The sequence below is a fragment of the Sceloporus undulatus genome, chromosome 2 (genome assembly GCF_019175285.1).
Source record: "Sceloporus undulatus isolate JIND9_A2432 ecotype Alabama chromosome 2, SceUnd_v1.1, whole genome shotgun sequence".
NCBI classification, from domain to species: domain Eukaryota; kingdom Metazoa; phylum Chordata; class Lepidosauria; order Squamata; family Phrynosomatidae; genus Sceloporus; species Sceloporus undulatus.
This window is the reverse complement of record NC_056523.1, coordinates 192,232,747-192,234,229: the sequence shown is the minus strand read 5'-3', so window position 1 is coordinate 192,234,229 and position 1,483 is coordinate 192,232,747. Positions and strand designations below refer to the sequence as shown.

Below are 1,483 nucleotides of genomic sequence, written 5' to 3'. Positions count from 1 at the left end.
CCTTAGGATGGCGTCATGACAGCTGAAGCTGTGCCAAACTGCATTAATTCTGCAGTGTGGCAGTAGCCACTGTGTTATGCACTTGCTCTTCAGTGAACTCAACAGCAAATGTGAAAAGATCGATAAAGTAACCGATTCATGCAAGGAGAATGGGCCCGTGTGTTTTAATTATACTTTCAGAACACTTTTGACAAAGGGATTATTCCGGGAAATTCCTGAGGTTGCACTTTTGATGAAAATGAGTTCTTTCTGAGTTCTTGATGGCTCAGGACAGTGGAAGAACATGGAGAGCAAAGAGAAGAAAAGTGGCAATCCAGTCTATTCTCTCCAAGCGAATGACCGTGCTGTTGTGACCGAGCAGTTTCTCTGTTTGATTGTCCCTTGGCAAATTCCCCAGGCAGCATAAAAGGCCTGCCTGGCTGCTGATACAGCAATAGAGTCCTCTGGGCCTCTGTAATCCTCTTGCTCCGTTGGATGCACACCTGTATCCAGGAATCACAGGATGGACCAGTGCCATGACACACACCTTCACCCTTCTGCTTACTTTGCTGGGTGTCCAGTTTGTGACTACAACCTTCAAAATCTGTGCTTTCAACATACGCAGCTTTGGGAGAGCGAAGGCAGCCAACCAGAAGGTCATGGGAGCACTTGTCCAGGTGAGTCAGTGACGAGTTCTGGTGAATGCAGTGATTACAGTGGAGAGTCAATATTGTAAACTATGTAGAGTTAATACTGTGTACTCCCGCTCCCAGATCCTTTCTCGCTGTGACATCTCTGCTGTTCAAGAAGTGCGTGACTCCAGAGGATCAGCTATTCAGGTGCTGTTGCGGGAGCTGAACAGGTAATAATTCTGATTGTAAGTCCCATCTACATCACACTGGATGATGTATAAGAAACAAGTGCCTTTTCAGCCTGCAACTGCACTTCGGGAATCACAGACCAAGAAAGGGACTGCAATAGATTCTTAATCCCTGATAATCCCTGATAAAATCTACTCTAATCCAATGCCTTGCTGATATTCTGGACACTAATGCTCATAATCCATTACCATTGGCTATTAGTGGGGGCTGGACTGCAGGCCAGAACATCTGGAAGGCACTGAGCTAGAGGAAGGTTCACTAGGTTGCTGTTAGTGATAGGGAGTGTTTATAGCTGGGAGGTGTATGTGTTTTCACACATATATACTATGTGTTTTCGCACATATATACATACGTCCACAAGCTCAAACACATTTACCTACCACCAGAAACATTACAATCCATTCATCCAACCCAGTTGTTTTAATCACCTCAGTTCTCAAGACAGGTCCTAATATTAGGCCGAGCGAGGAGGCTGCCTTTGGCAGAAAAGAGACATAGCCGTGTTAGTCTGAAATATCCGCATGCAAGGGGTCTTGTAGCACTTTTGAGACTAACTATGCAAAAGAAGTTGTACCGTAAGCTACAACCTTGATTGCCATTTTGTATAAGGGATGCCATTTCAT

The 1,483-nt window shown here is 45.0% G+C and overlaps 1 protein-coding gene across 2 annotated transcripts in view; it reads left to right on the top strand.

The window, feature by feature from the left end:
- Positions 1 to 289: 289 nt before the first annotated feature.
- The window catches only part of LOC121922102 (deoxyribonuclease gamma-like), a 7,443-nt gene continuing 6,249 nt past the window's right edge, over positions 290 to 1,483 (top strand). For both annotated transcript variants that reach the window (XM_042451057.1, XM_042451056.1), the window contains exons 1-2: positions 290 to 656; positions 753 to 841. In XM_042451057.1, coding sequence (XP_042306991.1) covers positions 516 to 656; positions 753 to 841 — 230 coding nt within the window. In that variant the 5' untranslated portion in view covers positions 290 to 515. The remainder of the gene's footprint in view (positions 657 to 752; positions 842 to 1,483) is intronic.